This window comes from Gopherus flavomarginatus, chromosome 4 (assembly GCF_025201925.1).
Source record: "Gopherus flavomarginatus isolate rGopFla2 chromosome 4, rGopFla2.mat.asm, whole genome shotgun sequence".
NCBI lineage: Eukaryota > Metazoa > Chordata > Testudines > Testudinidae > Gopherus > Gopherus flavomarginatus.
The window spans coordinates 75,987,554-76,013,763 of record NC_066620.1 but is presented as its reverse complement, the minus strand read 5'-3'; the positions used below and the strand labels follow the sequence as shown (position 1 = coordinate 76,013,763).

Sequence of the window (26,210 nt, the reverse complement as noted above, 5' to 3'; positions counted from 1 at the left end):
CTAGCTGATGATCAACTTGTATCTGGTTCATGAGGGCCAATAGCCCTTAACCTGTAATGGCAGATGCAGTTCTTATTCATATACAAGAGTTTTTATTTTGTAATATTACTAAGATATTATATTTCCTTCAGTAGTATCCTATAGTAGTAAATTCGATAAATTGATTAAATGCTGCATAAAACAGTAATTTCTTTTACCTCTTTTAACTGACGGCATTAGGAATGGGGAAAACTGAAGTACCTAATAGAGCTTCACTGTACAATTAATAATTTAGTATGTTCAATGTGTAAATTTCTGCTTTCCAAATAGAATTGATCTGTGTTTCCATAAAGTGTAATTAGATTGTCTGAGCACTTAAATAATCACTGTTTTAATCTCAGATTAAATGTGTGCCCACTCATTCATTTTGTTACCCTTCTCAGGACCTCATATTTCTAATTTTTTTAAGGTAAAGTGACTTAATCCAAACACAGTAATCAATGTATATAAATATGTATAATATTAAAATATGTCCTTTATTACTCTTCATCCCTTAATACAGATATAAATTAGAATCAAATTAGCATTTTTGAGTTTGTGTACAGTGAGCAGATATCTTCAATGACCTGTCCAAGACGTCTAGATCTTTCTCCTGACATTTTCTTTTTTAAAAAACATACATTAATAGAGGGTTTAAAATCAAATTAGAAAACAAAATAGCAAATTACAATACAACATACAAAAAACCAAGACGACACAACCCAATCTCACAAAGAAATATACATAAACATGGACCATTACTCTCCCATCGAAAATATAATCTGCTCTTCACCTCACACACTTTTACGTGTGTATACATTTTATGTGTTGGTTCTCTTTAATGTAGTCCAACTCAGCTAATTAATAGTTTAAAGTTGCATTTTATTTATTTCATAAGTGCAATATACATGTGATGCACTCTGAGCCATGTCTGCATAGCAAACGTCTATAACTGGAGCATACATCTCCACCCACCACACATCCTCATAATTAGTCTTGACACAGGAAAAAGCAATAGTTGAGCATTTATATAGTATTTTGGTAGCTCTATGTATTATCAAGAAATTGTTCAGTACTCTGAAGTAGAGAGGACAATGTAATTTTAAATATCCCTTTTATAGCATTAATCTGAATGGAAGTCCTTAATTTTTGGACATAATCAAATAACCTGTTTTAGACACTCCCTACAGGCTGTACTGCTACTATATTTTTCTTTCTTGTCCTGAATTGTTCTATACATGAAGATATTAGTGCCTTGGAGAGGCCTTGATTTATCCAATCTAATCAGTCTGAATCTCTCCTGCCATTCTGCAAAACTGTCCCTTGCCAAATACATACATACATAAAAATACTGAATCTGTCAAGCCTTCCTGATGTAAGCTGCTTGTTTTCTTTTGGGAGCCTCTCTCCTTTTCATTTTAACTCTGGCCTTCTCTCTTCCATACAAAGTGCACAATCATATCCCCCCTTAGTTTTAAAATAATTTAGTAAAGGCTCTTTACTGAGATGTTAACATTTATAATGTTTGATTACGGATTATCATTATTTATTAAAATAACATTTTGGTTTATTGCTTTTATATATACACATTACGGAAGTCTTGTTTTAGATTACATGGAGATCCTAACTACTTCAAACAGATTAATATATAATACACTGGTTCAAACAATGACATGAAAAATATTGTTTAAAGTTTCTTCTATGAACAGTAAGAAACTGGCCAATGGAGAAAATTTCATTCTTCCCCGAGTCATGTAGTTTAGTTCAGTTCACAATATCTTCTCCCAGCATTCATATTTAGTAAGACATGAATAAGGTTTACATGGTTTCAATGGAAAATGTCTAACTCTGTACTTCAGGATGATTACTTTTACAAAGCAATGTACAATTATGCATGAAGGAGGTCAGGAAATTAGGGATTTTTACTCCACCCTGCAATCTTAGTTCCTTGAAATAGTGATGTACCATAAATAACTCTTTAAACCAAAGACTTGAATTAAAACAAAATAAATCAATGTGAACCATTTTGGAAAGCCTTAATATTACTTTACCCTGGCCAGTATTTATTAGGGGTTTCTGCAATGCATTTAGACATTATGCAGCAAAACTGTATAAAACATGAAATACCTTGCAACTGTTTTTCAACTCTTTTCAGCTCTTGCAAGATCGATGAAATCTCCTGGGGAAGAAACAAAATATTCAAACTTCTAGTGCTACTTTTCACTAAGAAAAAGCAGATTTAATAATTCAATGGTAAACGTAAAAGAAATCTTCTCATTTATTGTTTGGGTTGTATCTCCCTGCGGTAGGAATGGCTCCTGTTGGAGATGGCGGTGGTGGTGGGAATAACCAGGACCCCTGGCCAGATGGCCAGTTAGGTCAGGCTGCATTGCTGTGGGATGCACAACTGGTTGCCCTATCAGAAACAAAGAATTCCTTTGACTGACCAGTTGTCCACATCAATTCCTTAAATGGGGTCCATGGGTATCAAGGCTCATTCCATTCCTTGCTCATGGACCTGCAAAACCTATTCCCAACCATGAGCCAGACTCAATCCCCTCATGGCACCAGGGTTGGAAAGAACCATTTTGCCAGAACACTGAGGAAGCTAACTGGCAAGACTTTGCAGGAAAGTTATAATATAAATTCATTTTTAGAGGATGTGGAGAAGATGCTTCATGTTTCATAACCTGATTTAGGGGTAATCAGGATAGCTTATACCACAGGACAAGAGGCATTCTGACTGGCAGAGGTTAGCTTGATGGTGGCTCTAATATAATTTACTGGAGTTGAGCATGGTGACCAGGCCTGGAAATCTGAGCTGTACAGTCTAGGCATTCTTCTTTTAAAGCTAAGAATTTTGCAAAATAGCAACTGACTTCCAGAATTCTTTTGAAAGACTTCTGTACTGATTAATCCAATTTATGGATTCTTGAAGGTGGTCAAGAAAGACTTGAGCCCATTATCTTGGGTTTGATGGATTGAGGCAATATCTTTCAGCAGATGCCACATTTGAACATGACATCAATGTTCCACAGACAATAGTCACGATAGTCCTTTGGCATTTTTTGAGAACATTTGATCTAGAACCAGTAAATACTGGAATTTTACAATCTGGTGCTAGACACTGACCAATAACCTGTTGATACTAAATACTAAATAGGAACCAGAAATTCAGTAGATGGGACCAAAAAAATTTGGGACTTGAATGTTTTGCCATAGGAAAAACAGTGAAATTAAAATAAATCAAGTTAGGAACAAAACACAAAAACTAAAACTTCATTTTAAAATTTCTTCCTTCTATGAGAATCCTTAAATAAAAAGTATATATAAATGAATTTTAGGATACAAACTTAGACTCCTTGGTAAAAGAAAGACCTGCATTGAAAAAGACCTGAGACTACCTCTCTTAAGTACCATGTTTCTAATATTATAAGCTTACTTCAGAAGTTTTTATGAATTATTTGCCTAATTAAAAAAAAAACTGTAAATGTACCCAATTAATTCATAGCATTTCATCAGTAAAATGGAGCTGCCTTTGAAAAATGAGTGTTCTATAGAAATTACAAGACCAATAACAAATGTTCAGTGGTTTAAGAAAAAATAAAGCTGGATTTAGATTATCAAATCTGATAAAGTTCTAATATCTAGTGACTTAATAAGACTGAAAACCAAGGGTTAATCAGCTTGTGATTTAGCCCATTGCAAGGAACAGCATACTGTTGTGCTGTAAGAACGTGACTAGTAAATTCAGTCTCCTTCCTGGTCTCCCCACTGCTCCAGGAAGGGAGTAGAGTTGATGGGTGTGGACACTCCAGATGCACTGGTGTGACTATACTTCCCATTCCTTTGGGCATGAGGAGGTGATGCAGTGGCTCTGCAGAGCATCTTTCCCTTTCCTTGCAAGAAGCAGTGGCAAAGTGCAATGGAGTAAGGGGGTAACTCTCATGCTCAACTCCCCTGCACTGGTGCTCAAGATGGGCCACAATCTGGCCTTAAATAAGAAGAAATAACAAATTCTTACTTACACATTTCGTAATGTCAATTGAAAAGCAGAAAACAAATGTGCTTAATTTTGAAGATGGCTCTTTCTACAATATTTCCTAAATATTTTCATTCACCTACATCAAAGTACAACTATTTTTCTAAACAGTAAGAGACAAATTAAATCTGTCTTCCTCAAGCATGTGAAATAATTCCAGTGAGAATTCCCCCTTAAACATAATCCAGATTTTAAATTCTGAGGGTTACTAAATTATTCTTTGCTCAAATTAAAAGGTATTTTAAGGAGTCAGTGTTTGTTTTGACTCTGATTTATTAAGCCATCCTTCAGGAAAAAAAAAAAAAAAAAGGTTATTTCAGGCCATTTCTCACTCAGAGTGACATGTTCTGAATACACTAGCCTTTGGTTTATTGTCCTAATGTAACATACCTAACAAAGTGCATATAAACACAATGGTTGAACTATGCCTTGTAGTATTTTAAATGAACATTCTTAAGATGCTGAATTCTAGAGAATAGAATGTTTTTCTTGTAATTTTGTTCAATATCCATGAAGTATGAAAATTTTAACTAATTTAAGAGCTGTTGAGGCAGAAAGTCTCCTAAATTCTCAAACTTTTTCTCAAAATTATTGCCTTGCTTCTTCCCATTTAAAACATGCCCAATTGTTTATGAATCAGAAACCAGGTGAAAATGAGTCTCATTCCATCCCAAGAAGATACTACTTCATACCATGCTTGAAGTTTTTACAATAGGAACTTCACTCTCAGTTCGTAACTTGTTTTCAATTTCTTCCCAATTCCGGTCTTTGTCCTTAAATAATATTCTATAAACAAGAAATGCAAAAATTGTACTTTAAAAAGAAATACATTATCAAATACACTATTTTTCAAAGATCTACAGACCTATGATGTAAAAAAAAAAAAAAGCCTTGAAAACACGGACAAATTGGAATTTGAAATAGAGACAATTTGCCACAGGCCTAGCATTAAGGATTATATTTTCAATGCAATTTGTAGTTAACTCCTTGTATAACTGTTAGTGACAATAAAAATTGCAGTCACATCTAAATACCTGAATTATTTTGAAAACATGTATCTAAATATCACTCCTACTTTTTTTTTTTTACCACATAGAACTGTGTTTTTTCAATCTGATGTTTTTATACCAGGCAAAAAATCTTTTATTGATCTTGTATTTTACAACAATTGCAAATAGAAGTGAAAAAAAGAAAGTTAATAGATCAAAAATGATGGCTCATTTTCATTCCTTTAAATAAATTAATGGAAAATACATCATGGTAGCAAAATAAAGAAAAATATGAAGACAGTTGTGTTGTGCAGACTTTATAAACTCATTTAGTAATGCTAATAGTTTTTTTGTTAATCAATCTTATTACAGCACATGGTTTCTGAGGGTGGACTGAAGATGTCTTTTCTAGTGCCCTAGAATCTTAGAAACCTCAACTGCATGTATATAACTTAGTAACATGAGAGTTTTAGAACAGTGAAAACAAATTCCCTGTTATTGTTTATTTTAGAGCACCCATTATAGTAGGTGCTTCAAAGACAATTTCTTGTTTTATTATTTCCCTGCAGTATTGAACAGTTTTTATATTCTCTTGCTACATCAAATAATGTCATTTCAGGTTGTCAAATTTCACATCACAAAGAAAAGGGGATCTATGCATATTTAATGTATGGGTTACGGTATCCTTGTTTTCAAGTAGTGAATAAAAGCCATGAACTATCACACCATATGAGAGTGTATCTCAAATTTGCCTTCCCCTGAATAATTCAATTAGTTATTAAACGAAAATGCAGCTGCAATCGTTGCATCTGTTAGCGGTATTTCAGAACCAGAAGGAATTTACCTATTTTTTCCATTCAGGGGACAATGGCATCCATAAGTGTCAAGGCATGCAAATTGATTAGTTTAAAGCACCATCAAAAGGCCATACACTTTAAACAATCACCAAGTTAGTGGGGGCTCTCTCCAGAAATCATTATTTTTTATAAGTGAAATTGGTGTGATATGTGGCATTTTACATCTCTCAAAGGCTGGGATTTTTAAAAGCGCCTAAGAGGGTTATGTGTCCAAATTCCATTGAATTGCAGTTGGTATTTGGAACCAGCTTCCTTAAAAATCTCAGCCTAAAAATTACCATCATGGTAGAAGGGTCTAATCTTTCAAAACTTGTGCTCCTTTATTATTTTGCAGGCAGCTCAAATTTGTTCTAATTGCTCCTCCTGACTTTGCCACTGATCTTCACAGTCACTGTTGTCTCAATATCAAACCAAAGACATCATGAGTTTTTCTTGTCAAATGTTTCACTTCACTAAGAAGTGCTGTCTCATGATATGTCTACACTGCAATCAGGAAGTGCGATTGCACCATGTGTAGACATATCTGAGCTTGCTTTGACTGGGCTAGATCAAAGCTAGCTTGCATAACAATAGCTGCGAAACGGTGGCAGCAGGGGGTGTGGCTAATATTTAGTCCTGTCATGAGTGCAGGGGACTGGAGTAGATGACCTCTTGAGATCCCTTCCATGCCTATGATTCTACTCAAGTATGTTACCAGGATCCTGAGCAAGCAGGGCTAGCCCATGCAGCCACTCACACTGTCGTGGCTTCACTGGTATTATTACCCAAACTGGCTTTGATTAAAGCTACTTCGGTATGCCTACACATGCTGCAATCACACCTTCCCATTGTAGCGCAGACATACACTCAGTGAAGTGGGAACAAGGCAAAGGACCAAAAGAAAAAAGAGAATTAGTGCCTTCATAGACAAAGCCAGAGCAAGGATAGGCATTAATAAAACCTCTCTTTTCCAAGAAGACAGAATAAACCAGAACATTATCAAGGGTATGGAGAAAGATGACACCTTTGTGAACTTTAGGGCTCAGTAGTTCTAGTAGGACAAAACCATTAGGTTACAGATATACTCAGAAAGGTGGAAGGAAGATATTCAAGGTTTTCTGGCAGGGAGTGAAGATGTAAAACTCACCTTCAAAGTTATCAAACTGCAAGCCCGTAGACCTGAAAGTCAGACTAATTTTGAACCATTAGGACTTACCTGCAGGCTGATGAGCTACAAAAAGAGTAAAGCTAGTTAGGTCCTGTAGTAGTGGTGCAAATAACTCCTGGAGACGTTTGGGAAATATCGTACAGAGAATAAGCTCTGGCTATATTTCCTGCATCTTCTACTGGCTTGTCTGTCATTCTGGACATCAGTGTGAACACAGTTTCTTTAGTGCTTAAGAATTATTTACTGTTCCTTACTCCTTATCTGAAGCCATAATGCTCTGTTTTTGGCATCACACTTATTAGTTTCTGAGGAAATGATTGTGATGCGACAAACAAATATATTCATGTAGGGAATATGCAGCTAGACCAGAAGAACACATTCCTGTTGAATGCAAAAATCCTTAGTACAAGAAAAGTTCAGAAAATCTAAGATATATAAGCAGAATTGTTTCTAAATATTCTATTTTCCAAAATTCACCTGGAGGCACTGAATGCTTTTCCAAGAAACTGCAGAAGGTATGTGACACTCACTCAGATATGACACTTATCTTTTCCCCTTTTTCCTCATTTACCCTCTTCTTATCAATGTTATTATTTCAAATTTTTCCGACCTTCAGGTCAGGTGATCAGATTCTTTTACTGGCTTCAGTCTGAGTCATTCCAGAGTTAATGCTGTTTGTTTCTCCATCTTTTCTATTTTTCTCTATCTTTAGCGTTCCCTTATCTTTTAGATTTCTCCCTTTCCCCATACTGATTTTATCTAGCCTTCGTATTTTCTTTCTTTTTGTTCAATAATCTATCAGTATTTTCCTTTTCTCTGCTGCCTTTCCCCTGATTTCTGCATATCTCCTCTGCACCTCCTGTTAGGTCTAGATACAGACTGAAATATGGACACTTCTATCTATCTACACATAGGCTTCTAGCATCAGGTTTCTAGGATGTAAAGGGCAAATTTCCCTTCTATTGCCTCTCAAGTTCAATCACAACCACATTGAGCCAGCTAGAATTTAATCAAGGCTACATACCTATTGCCACTAGTGCTTAACTTCGTGTCCCAACACTGGTAACTGATGGATCTCAATTATCTAAAGCTGGTCAGGAAAAAACTTCCAATACTTTTTAAAGTTCTTCCATTGTTTAGGGATCAAAATGGAACCAATTTTATTTTTAAAAACTGTGAATTTTTAAAAAGTGAAAATGGTACAGAAAACACTTCTGCAACAATTTTGATGTTTTTCATTAGTTTTTGCAACTTTTTTATCCAAATACTTATGGAAGTTTTCCTCATGTGCCTGCAAGACTGTTGCCTTTCCTTTCATCCCTCTCCTTGTGGTATTAAGTCTCACTTGCCTTATCTTCTCTCAAATACACTTAATTGACAGTGCAGCTCTCCATTTTATTTTCATCACACTAGACACTCTGCTCCAAATATAGGAGACTTGAAAAGCCTAGAAGTTAGCACAAACACAGATCCGCATGCTGGCTTTGCCCTCCCATACCTGTGCTAGCTCTCATCAAATTAGCATGTAGCTGCATGAGGGGCTAGCTGCTTCAAGTATGTGCCTATGGTCTTAGATGGGTATATACACCTCTACCTCGATATAATGCTGTCCTTGGGAACCAAAAAATCTTACTGTGTTATAGGTGAAACTGTGTGACGTCAAACTTGCTTTGATCCAATGGAGTGCGCAGCCCCGGCCCCCCAGAGCACTGCTTTACTGTGTTATATCCGAATTCGTGTTATATCGGGATAGAGGTGCACTTGGTGCATTGCTACTTGTGTCACAGCAGCTAAACTCTACTTTTAGTGCACTAGCCTGATCAGAGCTAACATGGGTATGTTCTCCTGAGCGGGGAATTATACCTCCAGCTCGAAGTGTAGATGTGCCCTTTCACTCCACATGCCTCGTGACCCTCAAAAGAAAAATTATATCTTTCCTCTTCCCTTCCTAGCTGCCTCATGCTCCTGCTTTAACCTCTTCTGATAACATAGGGAAGAAGTTTCAGAGTAGCAGAGGTGTTAGTCTGTACATAGCAAGACAGACAAATTGTGCAGACTTTCTCTTCTCTGAGGAGCCACCACTATAAGTGACTTCCAAAAAGCTGGTGATATGATGCTGGGCAAGTGAACTGTGAAATTCTGGGGTGGTTTAGTGCAAACATTGAGATTCTTATTCATCACTGTCTATAGACAAATAGGGAAGAAGCCAGAAAAACAAAAAAATTATTTTTCTTTTTCCCCTCAGATTCATTTATTTCCTAAACATAGATGCATCTCAGCTTATTTTTAATCTCTAGCAAACATTCTTCTGTGGAACTTCTGAAATATATGTACTTAAATTCAGAACTTAACTCAGCTGGTCTTTTGGGTTAAACCACATATGATATTGCAAATAAATAATACAGCAAAGAATAGTGCTCTCACTCCAAAATGTAAGAAATGTGTTTCTTGGAAATGACAGATTTTACCTCATTTAGAGAGATATAAGTTTATAATTCTCAGGACACAATTCCTTAGCATAACTCCAGTTGCCCTGCACTGCATTTGTCTTGTAACAGAATCTCACACTGGTAGCTGACAAAATTTGGGGGAAGATTTTTCAAACAAAGGTCAGCTAGGTGCCCACCTCTAACTGGTGCCTTTGAAAAATTCCTCTTCATTTTCAAGTTGAAGCACTCTATTATAGTGCAAGATGGATAGTTGTCAGTCTTTGCTGAGTCTCACTATATTACTATGAGCCAAATTCTCTGCTGCTATTATTATGCATCATTTTATATTATGAATCTTTTTATATAAATCAAGATTTAATCTACTCAATTTAGCAGAAGTGCACAACTGGCATATACTTATTCAAGTTTTCTACTAGTAAAATGAAAAATCTTTGATTGCATCACTGGGAGAGGTACTGTAGGAAATACTACTGGAAACTTTTATACTGTATTTATAGTATTATGCAAATGCATCATTCTGTTGTAAATGTACAGAACATGTATAGTATGCACAAATTTGGTTAGTGCTATACACCTCTACCCCAATATAATGCGACCCGATATAACATGAATTTGGACATAATGCAGTAAAGCAGTGCTCCGTGGGGGAGTGGGGGGGGGACAGTGCACTCTGGTGGATCAATGCAAGTTCGACATAACGCGGTTTCACCTATAACTCAGTAAGATTTTTTTGGCTCCCAAGGACTGCGTTATATTGGGGGAGAGGAGTACTGAATATAAAATATCTAACTTACTTTCTAAATTTTCACATCTATAAAACAACTCAAATATGACTCTACTTAATAACCTGCTTCCTTCAGAAGGAGTTAAAGGAACTGTTGAATATACAAAGATATACTGAATTCTAAATATGGTTTATGATGAATTGCAACTGGGTTGGCATCATTTTTTCATATCAAAAGGTATCAGGTTGCCCCGAGATGAGGGATTACAAAGGAATAAAAGTGAAAAAATATTTGAGTAATATATAATTTATGAGGCACTCCTGTGACAGGTGGTATGCTGGGGAACATTCAAGAACAATTCAGCCAGTCAACAAGATTCCTACTCTAATGAAACAGACTACTTTTAATTATATAAAAAAATAAAAAATTCTGCATGAACATAACTGTAATTTCCTGGAGAGATTATACCAAAATATAAACTTGAATTATAAAAATATTTTGTTTCTAATTTCAACATTTTGAATTCTTTCTAAAAAAAATTTCAACATACGAACAAGTTCCAATATATTAAATTTTGCATGTATCCAGATGTTAGCCTTTTACAGTCCGCTATTAAACTAAATCATATCTTTCTTTGAGAAGCGATTAACCTGACATAGTTTATTAGTTCTGAGCATTTGCACTCTTCTTTATAAAGAGTCTCATTCTTGTTAATTCTCCATACTAATGTTCAATTCTGATAATCTGATGTAGATTAGTGGAGAGGCAAACAAATTGCACTTTTCTGTAAATCTGCATACCATGAAAAAATTTGGATCTACATTTTATACAAAGATTTAAGAACTTTAATAACATTTTAATAAATTGTAGTATGTAAATCATCTTAAAAGTGGAAGAGGAAAAAAGGAGGAAGAGAATGATTGGTTTATCTCTGATATCATAATCCCACAACCCAACAATATGATCATTCATAGTGCTGATGATGGGTAAACCAGAGAAATGGATGAATGCCAATTCTGGAACAAAACTATGGGCTGGTCTACACTGTGTGTGTGTGTGTGTGGGGGGGGTGTCGATGTAAGATACGCAACTTCAGCTACGAGAATAGGGTAGCTCAAGTCAACATATCCTATTGCGATTTACCTCCCATCCTCACGGCACGGGATCGATGGACGTGGCTCCCCCATCAACTCCGCTTCTCACCCTGGTGGAGTTCTGGAGTCAACAGGGAGCACAGCGGGGATTGATTTATTGCGTCTAGACAAGACGCAATAAATCGATCCCTGATAGATCGATCGCTACCCGCTGATCCGATAGGTAGTGTGGATGTACCCTACCTGTTCATGAGAGTAATACCCTGCTAAATTTTGTTTATAGCTATCAGCATATTCTGTTATTTTTAACGCAGCAGTCAGGTTCAGTAGATAAGTCTTTAAAAGGATTTTACTTGATTCTCCACTGAGTCACACCACGTCTGCTAGAGAATACAAGGAAAACAATATTATATATTATATATATAGGTGTAACTGAATTCAACAGTGCTTTTACACTTTCAGAAAGAATGTTATGTTTCTTTGTCTTTGTCTTTAAGCAAGCCTATTCACGATCACTACCACAATATCGTCCTCAGATATATTAACACCTTCACTGCTATTGCTAGCTGCATAATGCTGTGCTGGATGGAATCTGTGTTTTGGCAATTAATTTCAGTCATACATCTAAAATTACAGTATCCGAGGCATATCAGTCAAATTCTACATTGCTTCTTCCATGTATTTTTAAATTGCTGTATGACCAGTCAGAAAATTTTACACAAAATTCCATCAAATTATTTTTACAGTGCTTTTTAAATGCTGCTAGTTATTTCTGAGTACAATTAAAGTGGGAAATTAAATTATGGAACCCTGAAAACTACATTTAGTGTTTCCATTCCCACATGCCTGCCAAAGTGGATTACCATATATAGTATTGTACATCCATAAAGCAGTCAAAACGATGAAAGGCATCTTGCAAGAGTGAAGATTATTTTTCATTTTTGACATTTGTACTTTGTTAACTGCTGAAATATTTTACAAAGAAAGCTATCAATATACAAGTACCTTACTGTGTATCAAACACTTGAGAATGAAAACACAGAGTGAGGAGTACCTCTTACCCAGAAAAAAAGTATCAAATGAAAGGCATTTGTAACTACCATAAAAAAGAGCTTAAATAAAAATTATTATTTGTATTGTGATGGCACGTAGGAGCCCCAGTCATAGACCAGGCCCACATTGTGCTAGGCACTGTACAAACATAGAACAAAAAGACCAGACCAGACACAAACAGTTAACAACCTAAGTATAAGACAAGAGACAACAGGTATATACAGACAGAGATATGGGGGAGTATAAGGAAACAATAATACTGGTCAGCATGATAGGCAGCAGGTGCTTGTCGAAAATGTGACAAGTGGGTGATGGAGGTTGGCATTATTGGCTGATTAGAAGTAGGAATGGACATTTTGATAGCGATGGAGAGATGAGAGGTTGGGTGGCAGTAGACCATGAAGGGCCTTAAAAGTGAAGACAAGTAGCTGATGTTTTATGTGATAGAGAAGGATAAGCCAGTGCAGAGTTGCAAAGAGAGGGGTCACGTGGTCAAAGTAATGGGCTAGAAATGATCTCTGCAGCACATTTAAGGGGGGCAAAATTGCATTTGTCAAAGCCAGAAAGGAGATTGTAGTAGTTGAGGCACGACATGATGAGAGTCTGGACAAGAGTTTTAGTTATGCAAATGGAAAGTCTGTATTTTAGAGCTATTGTACAGAAAGTTGGCAAGATTTAAACACAGCCTGGATGTGAGGTTCTAGACAGGAAAGAGTCAAAGATGACACGCAGATTATGGACCTGAATGAAAGGGAGAATGGTGGTGTTGTCCATGATGACTGAGAAAAAAGGGGGAGGGGAGGGTGTGACATTGCACTCCATATGTTTTATGAAAATATGCTTTGAATGTGAATATAATGTAACTGGAATATGCTTTATGCAAAAGGTCTCTTGTAAGATATCATTACAAAGTTTATAATCTACTGAGTGTGTTCATCCTATTTATATGCATGTATCATTCTTGCGTCTGAAGCTAGAAATATGAAGTATAACTCTGAAGTCCTACTGTAATTATGCAAAGTGTGGGCCATTAATGGTGGTTTAGAATCCTAATGGCTCCTATTGACTAGGACAATTGGTTGTAGATGGTTTATTTACTTGCAAGCCTTCCTGTGTAGGAGTGGGCCAGCTTGTGGGTAATGAAGAATGAGGTCTCACAGGACATGTGACCATGTCACATGATACTGAAATCCATCTTAAATCTGGTACTTTTCCATTTAGAAGGAGGGCTAGGAACCCAGAGAGACAAAAGATTCCTGCCTTTGCTAAAGCTATAAAAGGGGATGGAACAGAACGAAGGGGGCTGCAGTCATGAGAACACCCCTACTTTCCACTTAAGATATCCGCTGGAACTAACAAGAACTGCACCGGGAAAAGGATTGGGCCCAGATTAGGGAGGAGTCTAGTCTGTGAAAGAAGCTTATTGGAACATCTCTGAGGGTGAGATTTTACCTGTAATCAGTTTCTTAATGTATTAGGCTTAGACTTGCACTTGCGTGTTTTTGCGTTATTTATTTATTGGTGATTTACTTTTTTCTGTCTGTTATTACTTGAAACCACTTAAATCCTACTTAATAAAACACCTCTATTTATTAGTAAACCCAGGTAAGTGATTAATACCCAGGGAAGCAAACACCTGTGCATATCTCTCTATCAGTATTATAGAGGGTGGACAATTTATGAGTTTACCCTGTACGAGCTTTATACAGAGTAAAAACAGATTTATTTGGGGTTTGGATCCCATTGGGAACTGGATGTCTGGGTGAGCTGCTGAGCAGTTTTTGGTTAAAGTATGGTGCTTTGGGGGTGTGGACCAGACCTGGGTCTGTGTCGCAGTAGGCTAACATGCCTGGCTCAACAAGGCAGGGCTCTGGAGTCTCAAGCTGGCAGGGAAAATGGGCTCAGAGGTAACTTCAGCACGTCAGCTGACAGTCCCAAGGGGATCTCTGTGACCAAACCCATCACAGAGGGCTTGGGGGAAAAATATTAGCAGTTATGTTTGGCCAGGTGGAGCTTAAACTGATGGCTGGACATCCATGAAGAGATGTCAGAGAGACAGGCCAAGATATTAGTTTGGACAGAAGACATATCAAAGTAGAGAGGCAGATTTGAGTCCTTGGCATAACGAAGATAGCTGAAGCCATGTTTGTGAATAAGATTATGCAGAGAGAAGAGGAGACCAAGAACAGAGCCCTGTTGGGAACCTTCCCCCAGGCCCATCCCCAAAAGCTGGAAGTGGGGGATTCAGGAGGATCCTCCTAACAACACACTGAAGAAACTATTAGATAGGTAGGAGGAGACCCAGAAGAGGACTGAGTCCTGGAAGCCAAAAGAGAACAAAATATTAAGAAGAAAAGCATGGTCAACTGTGTCAAAAGTGGCTGACAGGTTGAGGAGGATGAAGATGAAGTACTGGATCTAAGCCATTTCAGTGGAGTGTAAAGGGCAGAAGCTGGACTGGAGATGGTCTAGGATGAAAACAGAGGAGAACACCAGACAATGATTACGGACAATCAATTCAATACACCTTTTTTAGCATGCTGCTTGTGGCCATGATACTGATGCACACACACATCTGAAAGACTGACAATATGAAAAGTCCACTGTTAGAGACTGTCAGACAGTTTTTATCCTACTTTAAAACAGTTGAAGTAAGTACAAGAAAAACTTCATGATTTCATCCTTTGATTATGACCCTAAGGAATCGTCTCAAGGAAATTACGGTAACATAACCCTCCCTAAGAGATGAGGTTCACGTAGGATGTTGAAGAACAGTGTTGATGGAAATTGCAAACAGATTTTTAAAAAGCTCTTGAATAGATTCTAAAATTTTATGGTCAAAAGAGATTATTGTGATCATCCAGTCAAACCTCCTGCATAATTCACAAACTATAAAGTAGTAGCTATAGCTGCAACCCTTCAGAGATGTCAACATGAGGTCCAGTAACCTGCTGGTACTGTGTTGCGCAAATAGAAAATGGCAGATTTTGGTATACATGGGTAAGGGTACAGTTATATTTCTAGTGCCTACTGCCATCTCCATGGGGGCAAAATTAAAGTTGTGCGGGTGCCATTGCCTTAACTTTGAATTTCATGATTTTTAGAAGTTTAACTTCTAAATTTGGGAAAGGAACAAGGAACGCACTGCTAAGCAACCTTAACTGACTGTTAATAAAGTTTTCTGTCAGTAACATGAAAAAATATCTGAGGTTGGACTTCTTGCACAAAAGATATTGCAGGAAAGCTTCACAATGAATTGGAATTTAAATGCATTTGGGTGGAGATTAGACATTTTGCACAGCAGTTGGGAATATTGTAAGCAAGAACTGAAGAATAGCTCCTTTGTTCAAGTTATGACAGATCTTGCTATTTCCCTTTAGGATTTGCCACAGTTTTCTCTATCCTTGTTCAAATCGTATGCATAATTTCCATAAGCAGTCATTCCTTTCCCAACAGGGAATTAATTCATTTCAACAGTCAAAATTTTCCCTTGACCACCGAGAATTTGAAGCAATAGTATCTTTTTAAGTAGATAAGTGTACCAATATACTTGATATACCATGCATTCTGCATTTTACTGTTACTATCTGGAATATGAATCTAAGAAAGAAACTTCTGAGTGAAGAAAAGAAAAAAATGTCCTACCTGATTTTGCCAGCTGTTTTGTCTATCGATTGTCTTATCTTCCGAGAAAACTGGAAGACTGAGGATAATAGCAAGCTGTCTCCCATGACCTGGAACAATTATTTAAAAATGGAAAAATTAGCAATGCACTGAGAATTAAAGACTGTGATACAAACAATTTTGCACATTTTGAAATAAAGATTTTGTTTTCCTCTTCCCACTTCGCTTTGGCAAGAATTTGCCTATAAATTTACTGTTCATTAACATGAGGAATTAATACTTCTGTGTTGTACGGGGCCTACTGTAATCAAGCACTGTGCAAGTTTTTACACAAAGCTCTTCCAGTTTACTTCACTCCTTACCTGAAACACTATTGTTATTATTGTCCTCTTTAGTGCAACAGCTGCCAATCATAGTGAACTGTGTGATGATTCAGTGATGTGTGCAAACAGAAATGAACTTGAGAACAAACTAATTTTCACTTGTAATCTATGGTAGAAATTAAATCCAGGCCTCTGAGTGAAATAATTCACTTATGGAACTCAATATTCATTACTTTGTTTAGTATCCAAGATAGACATCATCTAGACTTTATAGTGTTCCTATAACCCTGGTATCTGAAGAAATGGTTACTCACCCTGTGCAGTTATTGTGGTTCCTACAGACATGTGTCCCTATGGTGCTCCACTCTATGTGCACTAATGCCCCCTTGTGTCTTTGGTTGGAGATCTCTCATAGCAGTTTCCATTAGGTCCATGCATGCGTGTTAATTAGTTGTGTGCCCCGTGCCATTGTTATCGAGCATTGTGTGGGCGAACCACCCTCAGTTCCTTCTCTTCTGTGAAGGTTCATGGCAGAGAGCTCCAAAACAGAGGGGCAAGTAGTGTAGCACCAGTAGGAACTTCTTCGAGTAGCATCCCTACAAGTGCTCTGTTCTAGGTGACTATTGAGCGGTATCCTCTAAGGTGAACGGGGCTTCTGAGTCAAGTCCAGTACGGAGGAAAGTACGGCAGAGCCAAACAGAGTATCAGAGGCAGAGTTGGGAATTATCGCATAGTGTTCAATTAACATATGTAGATGCCCAAGTAGCAGCTTTACAGATTTCAGTAATCACCCTGTTCTTGAAGAAGGCATTAGAAGTGACAATGGACTTTGCAGAATGAGTACATTTATCTGATGGTGGACGAATATTGTGAAACTCAAAAAGAGTTAATGCATCCTGATATGCATTTGGAAATGCACTCTGGTTAGATCAAAAGGGCTGGCAGTCTCTATCTGCTAATGAGGCGAGTAACCTATGGGTCTCTCTGAAGGGCTTTGTCTTATCTAGCTAGAAGGCCAAGGCTCTCCTGATGACAAGGGAGTGTAGCAGTGCCTCCTGGTGATTTTGATGCAGTTTGAGGTGGAAAACAGGTAGGTGAATGGGATGACTGGTATGGAACTAGGAAGAAACTTTAGGTAAGAATTTCAGGTACAGCCACAGCATGACTGTGTCCTTAAACAGTGCAGGGGAGGAGTATACCATTTCTTCAACCTATTGTGCCGAAAGGATGGCTATCAAGAATGCAGTCTTCTCTAAGAAATGAGGCATTGCAGGTTCAAAGGGAGGGCTTGAGAGGCATTGAAGGACCACATTGAGGTCTAGTTTCATGAGCCATCCACCAATCATGCCTTCAGATGAAGCATCATGAAATTGGGGTGAAGAATTTTCCTGACCTCCTGGTAGAGGAGATGGGGGAGCGGTGTGAAGAGTATTCAGAGAATAAACAAGCCAGCTGTATCACATACAGAAACTATATTTGCCTGGGCCAAGTCAGAACTATTAGAATGACTCTGGATCTGTCTTCCTTTATTTTGAGCATAAAACTTTGGCCATTAGAGGAGTTAGCAGGAATGCATACACTAGGATTGATGCCCATTGAAGATGGAAAGCATCCTCCAGGGACTGGAGACCCAGTCCACCCGTCAAGCCAAAGTGGGTGCATTTCTTGTTTGACTCTGTGGCAAACTAGTCTGTCTGAGAGGTGCCCCATTGACGAACTATGTGGTGTAATATGCTGAGGTCTATTTCCTATTTATGGTCTTGGAAGAAGTGTCTGCTGAGTGCATCTGTTGTCATGTTCTGAACACCCAGGAGATAGGCTGCTGTGATGGAGTTCTGGTTGTGTATGCACCAATTCCGGAGAATACGAAGATATCTTTCCTGTGGAGTTGTGCCACTTCCACCAAGATGACTTTTGAAAAGACTCTTGAGGCAGATGACAGATGGAAGGGGATCACTTGGTTTTGAAAGTGGTCCTGGCTGACAGTGAAATGTAGGAATTGTTCTTAGAATGGTTAGATAACAATGTGGAAATGTGTGTCTTGAAGATCGAGAGCTGAAAAGCAACTCCCTTGCTTTAGTGATGGAATTATCACTGCAAGCATCACCATTTTTAATTTTTGTGCCTTCTGGTACATATTGAGTAGCCTCGGGTGTAGGATGGACCTCCAACCTCCACTCTTTTTTTATACCAGGAAGTACCTGGAATAAAACCCCTTCCCTCTGTGCTGCATGGGGACTGGTTCTACAGCTCCCAAGTGTAAGAGAGTGTCTATTTCTTGAGTAAGCAAGCTCTCCTGAGAGGGGTCCCTGAAAAGGGACGGAAATGGCGGGAGGGGGTTCACTGGTGGAAGTGAAGTAAAATGGACGGTGCATCCCATGCAGCTGATCTCCAAAACCCACTTGTCCATAGCAATTGATTTCCAGGCTCACCTGAGGTGGTGAAGACAGTAGCCAACGAAAGGAAGGCGGTGAACTGGTGCAGCTAAAGAGGATGAGGATGGTAATTCAAGCCCTCAAACAACCCATAAAACATTGCTGCTTGGAGGTAAATGGGTGCAAGGCTTAAGGCTGAGAGTGGATGATTTCGTTCTCTGAAATCTCTGCCTCTTTTGGTGTGACTCATAGGACCCTGAGAGGTAAGGATTTGGATGGAGTAGGATTTCTGGGCCATTTTGGACTTGCTGAGTTTTCTCTTGTGGGTGGGTGTATAAAACCCAAGAGAATGCAAGGTAGCTCTAGAATCCTTCAATATTCACAGAGACTTGAATGTGCTATCTGCAAAGAACTTAGACACATCAAAAGGAAGGTCCTCTACTGTACTATGGACCTTTTTGGGGAATTCAGAGAGTTAGAGCCAGGAAACGCTTCTCATTACCACTGCTGTAGCAATCAAATGGATGGTGATATCAGCGTTGTAAAGGGAGGCTTGTAGGGTTGTTCTGGCAAGTAGTTGGCCCGCCACAATAATTGCCTGAACTGTTCCCTGTGTTCCGTCAGCAGATGGTCCACAAAACAGTTCAGCTTAGTATAATTCATGTGATTGTACTTTGCTATTAACACTTGATAACTGGTGGTTCTAAACTGTAAGGAGGCCAAGGAATAAGATGTCCTCCCCAGTTGGTCCAGACGCTTGTGATCTTTGTCATGAGGCGTGGTTTTAGCATGGTCCTACCTACCATGTTCATTCGCTGCCTCCACTACCAAGGAGTTAGGTGAGGTATGGGAAAATAAAAATTCTGAGTCCTTTACCGGGATAGAATATCTCTTATCTGCTCTTTTGCATGTAGGTTGAATAGGAGAGTAGGGAGTGTGCCAGATGATCTTTGCTGGGTCCAGAAGTGCCTCATTAACAGGCAAGGCTATGCAGGCTGATGAGGGTGAGTGGAGGATATCGAGCAGTTTATGATGAGGCTCTGTCACCTCCTTGAGGGGCATCTGTAGGGAGTCTGCAACTCTCTTGACCAGGTCCTGGAAGTATTTAAAATCACCCACCAGGGATGGAGGAGGCGGCATGACTGCTTCATACAGATGAAGAAGAGATTTTGAAGTGTCAAAACATGTTAAAACTGGCCTCAACCCTGACATCAGACACACCTCAACTACATATCAATCTGTGGCTTTACTGCAAAGCTGTTGGGCCAGATCCAAAACTTGCTTGAGTCAATGAGAGTTTTTCCATTGATTTCAATGGGCTTTAGGTCAACACATTAATCATTACCCTCTCCTTAGTTTTTCAGTCACTTTGCTGCCCTTTCACAATGCTCATGTCCAAGATAATTTCTATTATCTCACCCTGCCTGAGATGACAGTGAAATCACACACAATTCACAGTTCAAGCTTCCTGGTTGTACCTATAAAATGGATCGGTGCCATTACAACAAAGCTAGTGTGATTTGCTTTAAAAAAATGAATGATTTGAGTGTAAATTTTTTTATTGTGTTCATGTTCTAATTATTACTCTTTCCAAATAAGTACAGTATTGGAAAATTTTAATAGCCTACCCAGGACACATACAACATGCTCTCTCTCTTTCTAGGTAAAAAAGTAATATATCACTGTTTTTTTCCCAGCATTATTACAACCATATGGAAGCAGGTGGGTAAGTAAATTTTGTGCCTACAATGGTAAAAACTGATGACATTTTGGAGGGCTAGCGTAAGCATATTACTACACAGGAACATTGGTACATACTACCTCGTCTCTGCTCCATGTTCTCCTCCGTGTAATTGTTGGAGGATCAAGAGCATCTGTTAACTGAGGCCTAGAATCATTAGACCGACTGTTCCCCTCTGGTGGTTTGGCATGCACTAATGGAGGAATCTTTCTGAAGTTCAGACTTTCATCAAATACACGGTCAACCAGCTGAAAGAGCAAAATAAAAAAATTAAATACATTTAATGAAAAATAGACAGCTTATGAAACCTTCTGGATACATAGAGTACATGGGCTTCAAGATGAGACTGAAATTTTTCCTCTAAAGTACATTTCCGTGATAAAATCAAATATTCTGTTTTCCTATATATTATAAGTTGTATGTGTATTATATGATAGTGTGTCTAGTAAACAGATGGCTATTTTCCAAAACCAGAAATTCATAGCTATAAAATTAGATTGCCAGATGGAAAGGATTTTTCCTATATATAGATATCACGTAGTGAGCATAAAAAAATGAAATTCCAGTCACTTAAACTGGCAATGGTAAACCTTTTACTCATACTTTTACCAACGCTGACTGTAAGGGATTAGCGTAATTGTTTTTCTCTTCACAAAAGGTTCTCTTCACAAATTACACTTAATGGCAGATTTCTATGAAACTAATAAAAAGGAAGGTTTTTTGCAAGTCATTGAGTATTTTAGTCCTTTTCAGACAGATTAGTCAATGTTATAGAGTCTACATCTACTTCAATGAGATACTGCCACCTACAGTATTATACATTTACTGCACAATTTAATAATACTAAAAAAAGGAGAAGGAAAGCATACTTATTCAGTGAAATATAAGATATGATTTAAATGTATCTGAGTAAATGCATATTTATGTTATGCTGAAGTTCAGTTGGGGTTCTAAGAGACAATTACAACAATTAAATGGGTTTAGTCAATTATACTGCACACACAAGGCATGTTTCTTGCCATTGTTTATATTCTTTTTCACAAAAAAAGGACAGTCTCAGAATGAACACAGTCGATTAATGTGTTAACCAAACCTTACATACACAAAAATGATTAGACATATTTTGAGGGGAACAAGACAAGAAAGAACAAAACCAAAAGTAAACATTTACAAAAAAATATCTGAATGGTAATATGGCAGAAGTTGAGTGATTTTTAAGTCAAAATCTTTAACATATTTACCAGCATTAGACCTGTGATGACTAAAACAAGTTAGTTAGTACAATTTAATACACAGCACTCCAGAGAAAGTCAAAGAAAAATTAAATTGCAGCACAAGGCAAACCTAATTCAAGCTATTTTTTAAAATAATATATTGTGGACTAAGAGCTAAAATTATTGTTAAGCCATGCTACTTACATATTTAAATGCTAACAGGAAAACGTCTATATCTTCTGTGAATACAAGGACTTTTCTATCTGTAATAGCTATACTATATGTATATAGTGCACACACCATATATTTTTGTATACACACTAAAATCTTTAAAAGTACTCATATTATTCACTGGTATATAAGACTGTGGACAAGTAGTGAAAAGCACAATGTCTAGAGTTTAAATAGTGAAAACAGACACACAATATGAACAGTCTGGGTGACCACTTTAATGACCTGTGTTCATAGACTGATTTTTGTGCTTACTGATTTTTTTAAAAGATTAAATCAAAAGAAGAGAATGCTGAGATTCATGCAAACAGGCTGGGTGGGAATAACTAAAAAAGCTATGCAAAAGGCTAAAAGCAAAAGAAATAAAGAAAAGAAAGAACCTTATGCATTTCTCCATGAAGATCTCCTACCTCTTCTCTAGTGTCTATGGCAGAGCCAGGGGTGGTGGCAGCAGTGCTTACTGTGGTACTCGGAGCAGTGCCTGATGAAGTCACTGAATCTATCTCTCCTGCTACATCGTTGATTTCCCGTGCGATGAGAGCCAGGTCTTGACTGATCCTGGTAACAATTTTAAAGACAACATTACATTCTCCCAATACCATATACCTAGAGCAGCAGTGTCCAACCTGTATCCTTGAGGTTCTAAGTTGTGGCTCTTGGGTGAAGCTATGCTAAGAAGAAAACATGTAATTGATTATGAAGTGAAAATGTGTTTGCTAAGCTGTGCATGGCAATTTTTAAAGTGAAATTTTTAAATCAAGCTCATTGCTACAAGGAGGCAGAAGGGCACACTGCTTCCCAAAACGTCTCCCATTGCTTCACCTGCAGCCCCAAGAGCAGTTCTACTGTGTGATGGGAATGCTCTGAACAGCTGTTGTCTTTTCTCTGCTGTAGCTGCTCTTCCGCTGGACATCTGCTGCATCACAAGGAGCAGGGGAGAGAGTAGCTCTGGCTGCTCCATTGCCTGCTTACCTGCTAGACTGTGTGAGCACATTATAGGAGCCTAATGGCACTCCTCTCAAAGGATTGCTCCCCTCCTCAACAGAGCCAGAGCTGTCCATAAGCCAGGGAAAGGGGGAAAGCTGAGACATAACCATCAGTTATGGCTCACTGATTCTATGAGCCAGTCCAGATTAGAGCAGGAACTTGTGCCAGCTTTCAGCAGTCCTCTTAGGAAGCCAGGTTGGAATAGTAATTCTGTGCACTTCCAGTGGCTCAGAGGAATGATGCATAAAAATCAGCTATGCTGGCTCTATGCCCACCAGGGATTCTCATTCCCTTTGCCAGGAAATGAACAGGGCAGAGAATCTGCCCCTAAATATTGATAGAGGACCACTAACTTCTTTGAAATATGTTTGTGCCTAAGCATGAAATGATGGGACACCACTGATCTAGAGGTAGAGAATTTAGCATTGAGAACAGTAGTTAAATTAGAATAGCAAACATAATTAACACATTTCCAGTCAAATCGCAATATTGCAACACTATATTAGAGAGTTCACCATTGACAAGCACAATTCCATGGAACAATGCAATTTTACAGCTTGCATGAATGAACAGAATATGGATACAATGTGAGCGATATCCTGCTGAAAATATTCTTAAACACACAAATCTCAAGTTATCATTTACTGTATTAACGCAGAACTGTAAAGCTAAAGCAAAAATTAAATTAATCCACGAAATATGCTGAACCTTTTGCATGTAAATAAATATTAACAGTGTTGAAAAGTGAAAAACATTCACTTACCAGATGCTCACCACAGACTAGTTACTATGAGCATTCAGCACATATTTCTGGGATTAACTCAAATTTATTTTTAGTTTTACAGTTCATATAAATATGTAAAAACATGTTTTTTAAAAAGGTAGAAAATAAAACTGCTATTATTCAGCAAATTCTCCAGGGGACAGCTACCACAAAAGTAAGGCCACTAGAAAATAGAATAATCCAGCTGAAGTCCTACTTCTCCACAGAAACATCCAAAAATCCAACCAACTGCTAAAATCTCAAGTGCATTCTTGCCAGACAGCCATAACGGTACAGTGTCAGAAGCCCATATGAAAATGAAGGCAAATGATCTTGCAGGATTTGTGGTGAAGTTAGGCAATTCCAAAATGGATGTTACTTCACAGCAAGTAACAAATTATTAATTCCTCAAGCAGTCAATAAGGTCACAAATACCAATGCAGCTGCAACATCATTTCACCGGAATTGTAATTGTGACTTGGTATAAAAGGTCCGCTTCTTTGCATTTTGCTGTCATTAATGAAACTGGGGGAAGTGAAGCTAAGGTTGGAGACTCCTTCGCTAGAAGGATAAAACACTAGTCTATTAACTTCTGCAACACCATTTTGGTTATTCAGTGCAGTAAGTTCATTAGGTTTCATATTCCCAACGTCACAAAAATCATGCCATCTGGTATGCTACTTAGTTCCTTTTTCAGGCTTGAACCTGTACTAAATTTCACAAAAAATTTTCTTCTGCATTGTGAACAAAACAGCAAGGAAACAAATCTCAGCAGAGTTTGAATTTAAAACATACAAAATTTATTCACTGGTTATTGTTATAAAAAGAGACCTTCAGATGATGGAGTGTGCAATTACTGTGAGATACTGCATGCTTTGGGTTCTCAGACAGCTCCAAGGTCAAAGGCTAAGTGCCTCAAAAATCCAAGTAATGTGGTTCTGTCACAATTGCAAACCATCTTGTGCATTATTCTACTTATAATTGACTTTTTCAATTAAAAGAAATGTAATCAGGCTAAGTATGCAGGGCTTCATGAGCAACGGAAGTAGGGAATTTATTCCCTAAGCAGTAGAAGGTAGTTTTCATTACAGCAGATGCAATGTCACACACACAACATTTTTCTTTTTCAATAACTGAGTTGCTGTATTGCTATATTCTCAAAAAATGCTCTGATTCTCAATTTTTTCTATCTGGACATAAAAAGTTTAGCGCACTAAACAAAACACATTACAAAAAGCAAGGTATAATGTCAACTTTTCTATGCCACCTTCCTTTTAGCATTGTTTTCAGATGGCATTGTTCTTGGCTGCTTATCTTCATGAAAAAAATTGCCAAAAAATTATTAGAGAAGAGGACTGCACAAATATATAAGTCCTGAACTACGCCATGAAAGGGGAGAGACTCAGGCCATGTCTACATCTAAAATTTTGCAGCGCTGGTTGTTACAGCTGTATTAGTACAGCTGTATAGGGCCAGCGCTGCAGAGTGGCCACACTTACAGCAACCAGCGCTGCAAGTGGTGTTAGATGTGGCCACACTGCAGCGCTGTTGGGCGGCTTCAAGGGAGGTTCGGGGAACGCGAGAGCAAACCGCGGCGAAGCTGGTTTCCTTTCCCGGTTTGCTCTCTCGTTCCCCGAACCCCCGAACAAGCAGGTCTCCTTCCCTGCGGTTTGCTGGGTGGTTCGGGGAACGCGAGAGCAAACCCGGGAAAGGAGACCAGCTTCGCCGCGGTTTGCTCTCGCGTTCCCGGAACCACCCAGCAAACCTCAGGGAAGGAGACCTGCTTGCTCGGGGTTCGGGGAACGCGAGAGCAAACCGGGGAAGGAGACCAGCTTGATTACCAGAGGCTTCCTCAGGTATGCTGGGATACCTGCTTATTCCACGGAGGTCAAGAAAAGCGCTGGTAAGTGTCTATATTTGATTACCAGCGCTGGATCACCAGCGCTGGATCCTCTACACCCGAGACAAAACGGGAGTACGGCCAGCGCTGCAAACAGGGAGTTGCAGCGCTGGTGGTGCCCTGCAGATGTGTACACCTCCTAAGTTGCAGCGCTGTAACTCCCTCACCAGCGCTGCAACTTTCTGATGTAGACAAGCCCTAAGACTCATCATCCTTACTGAAGGATTATTTATGACAAGTGGAAGAAACACACTAAATTAGGAACTATCCACCATAATAGTGTTTAGATGCTAGATTCCTGTTGAAAGATTTCATGTTTAGTCTACTATTCTATGCTGCCTCAGTTAAATCAATGACTTCTCTAAAATAGTGCTTTGAAATCTTGAGATGAAAGGTGCTATCAAGTTGTTATTATAATAATGAACAGAAGGGCTGCAATCATCTATCCTGACTGTTAAACAGAAATAGAACAGAATAATAGAGCAATTATTTTAAAAAATTGATCAATTTCACATAACAGAGTCTCATTACTCTGGAAAATCATGCAACCAAAATTTTCCTTTGAATAATCTAGCATTTTGAAGAACTTGTCATTTCCCTTATCTCATCCTTTAATAATCTCTAACATTAAACATTTGACCTAATTCTTTCAGTATTTGACATCCTACCAGATACAA

General features: G+C 38.2%; 1 protein-coding gene across 9 annotated transcripts in view; it reads right to left on the bottom strand.

Annotated features, from left to right (window-relative positions):
- The window catches only part of CEP170 (centrosomal protein 170), a 207,499-nt gene that overhangs the window by 2,779 nt on the left and 178,510 nt on the right, over positions 1 to 26,210 (bottom strand). For 6 of the 9 annotated variants that reach the window (XM_050950371.1, XM_050950378.1, XM_050950380.1 and 3 more), the window contains 5 exons: positions 22,264 to 22,441; positions 20,519 to 20,686; positions 16,021 to 16,109; positions 4,753 to 4,846; positions 2,146 to 2,197 (listed from right to left, as the gene is read on the bottom strand). In XM_050950371.1, the coding sequence (XP_050806328.1) occupies positions 2,146 to 2,197; positions 4,753 to 4,846; positions 16,021 to 16,109; positions 20,519 to 20,686; positions 22,264 to 22,441 (581 nt within the window). The remainder of the gene's footprint in view (positions 1 to 2,145; positions 2,198 to 4,752; positions 4,847 to 16,020; positions 16,110 to 20,518; positions 20,687 to 22,263; positions 22,442 to 26,210) is intronic. The other 3 variants (XM_050950373.1, XM_050950376.1, XM_050950377.1) reach the window with 2 other exon arrangements.